General features: G+C 47.0%; 1 protein-coding gene across 1 annotated transcript; it reads left to right on the top strand.

The window, feature by feature from the left end:
• Positions 1-312: 312 nt before the first annotated feature.
• T265_15978 (hypothetical protein) lies at positions 313-846 on the top strand (the record flags this gene model as incomplete). The annotated part of the gene is made up of 1 exon (XM_009179429.1): positions 313-846. A coding segment is annotated over one exon (507 nt), but the record flags the coding sequence as incomplete, so codon positions are not given.
• Positions 847-1,358: the final 512 nt, after the last annotated feature.

The raw sequence follows: 1,358 nt of genomic DNA on the forward strand, positions 1-1,358 counted from the left end.
GGTTAGGGGTAACTTCCGAGGTTCAGCTGCACGAACCATCTAACCAGCCAATTACGTGTGACGGGTATCCTCCCCGGATCCTTGCGATATCTAACCACACGTGATGATACTCCGTTGTGTACAGCTATGTTTTCTTTCACCTACGATGCCTTTGCCTAGCTGTCTTTTGGAGCCTCTGCGACCAATGCAATATTAAGAGACAACCAAATTTTCCAAACTTTTTCTGGCTTTTATTCAATCTTCCAGGTGATACTTCTTTCTCATCCATGGTACCTTATTGCATCCCCTGAATATGCTTTCATTTTATTCTAGGCACAAACAACGCTCGATTGGCAGCCATGCTCCGACAACTGGCCGTATACCACAGCCGTGATCCCTACAACCTGTTTCTCGTCCGCTTGGCTCAAGGTTTGACTCACCTAGGCAAAGGCACAATGACACTGAGCCCATGGCATTCAGAGCGTTTTTTGTCACGCGCAGTTGGCATATCCGGTTTGCTCACCTTGCTGGTCTCCTGTCTGGACATGCGCACAACATTCATGGGTCGGCACGATTATTTGATATTCTATCTGACACCAGCAATCCAGCCACGGTTGCTCATGACATTTGACGAGGACTTAAAACCGTTGCCTGTCACAGTTCGTGTCGGGCAAGCTGTGGATGTCGTTGGGCAGGCTGGTAGACCGAAAACTATTACTGGTTTCCAAACTTATACAACCCCGGTGTTATTGTCCTATGGCGAACGAGCCGAACTTGCAACAGACGAATACCTGTCAGTTACACAGTTGCCATTGGAAGGCTTCGTGCTGTTGAAAAAGAATCCAGAGTACGAAGAAGCGACCGCTTGAGACCCATTGTTCTGCGTCACGTTTCTCTGCGTGGCTTAATCTTTCACTCACTGTCTTATTGAAGCTTATCACTGTTCCATTTTCAAAGCGAGCAGTATTTCCCGTTGTATCTGCGTTTCCCCTACGACGATTCTGCTCGGTTGCGTTGGATATAATAGTGGTGATCCGTATCACTTTTGTTCATCAGTTGTACACGGTTCGCCAAATAGTGCACCAGCTCCAGCTCTCACACTTTTGACCTGTAATGTGAAATTTTGATTGGGTTTAGAGGGCAATAGGCTGCATCACTTTGAAGGGGCAGTTGTGTAGATCATTGCTCACTGGCAAAAAACTGTTGAAAGCGTCATTGTCTGCATTCGGATGCTTTTATCCATTGGTATGTCTCGTGCTGTACCTCAGCCGGGCTGGTTGCAGTTATAATTCATAAATTTGTGCTTTACTGGAGGACCAAAACTACGTTTTACTGTTGTCACCAAAGGGGCGTCGAAGCAGACTGTGTTCGGCTACCGC

The sequence above is a fragment of the Opisthorchis viverrini genome, assembly GCF_000715545.1.
Source record: "Opisthorchis viverrini unplaced genomic scaffold opera_v5_2678, whole genome shotgun sequence".
Lineage (NCBI taxonomy): Eukaryota > Metazoa > Platyhelminthes > Trematoda > Opisthorchiida > Opisthorchiidae > Opisthorchis > Opisthorchis viverrini.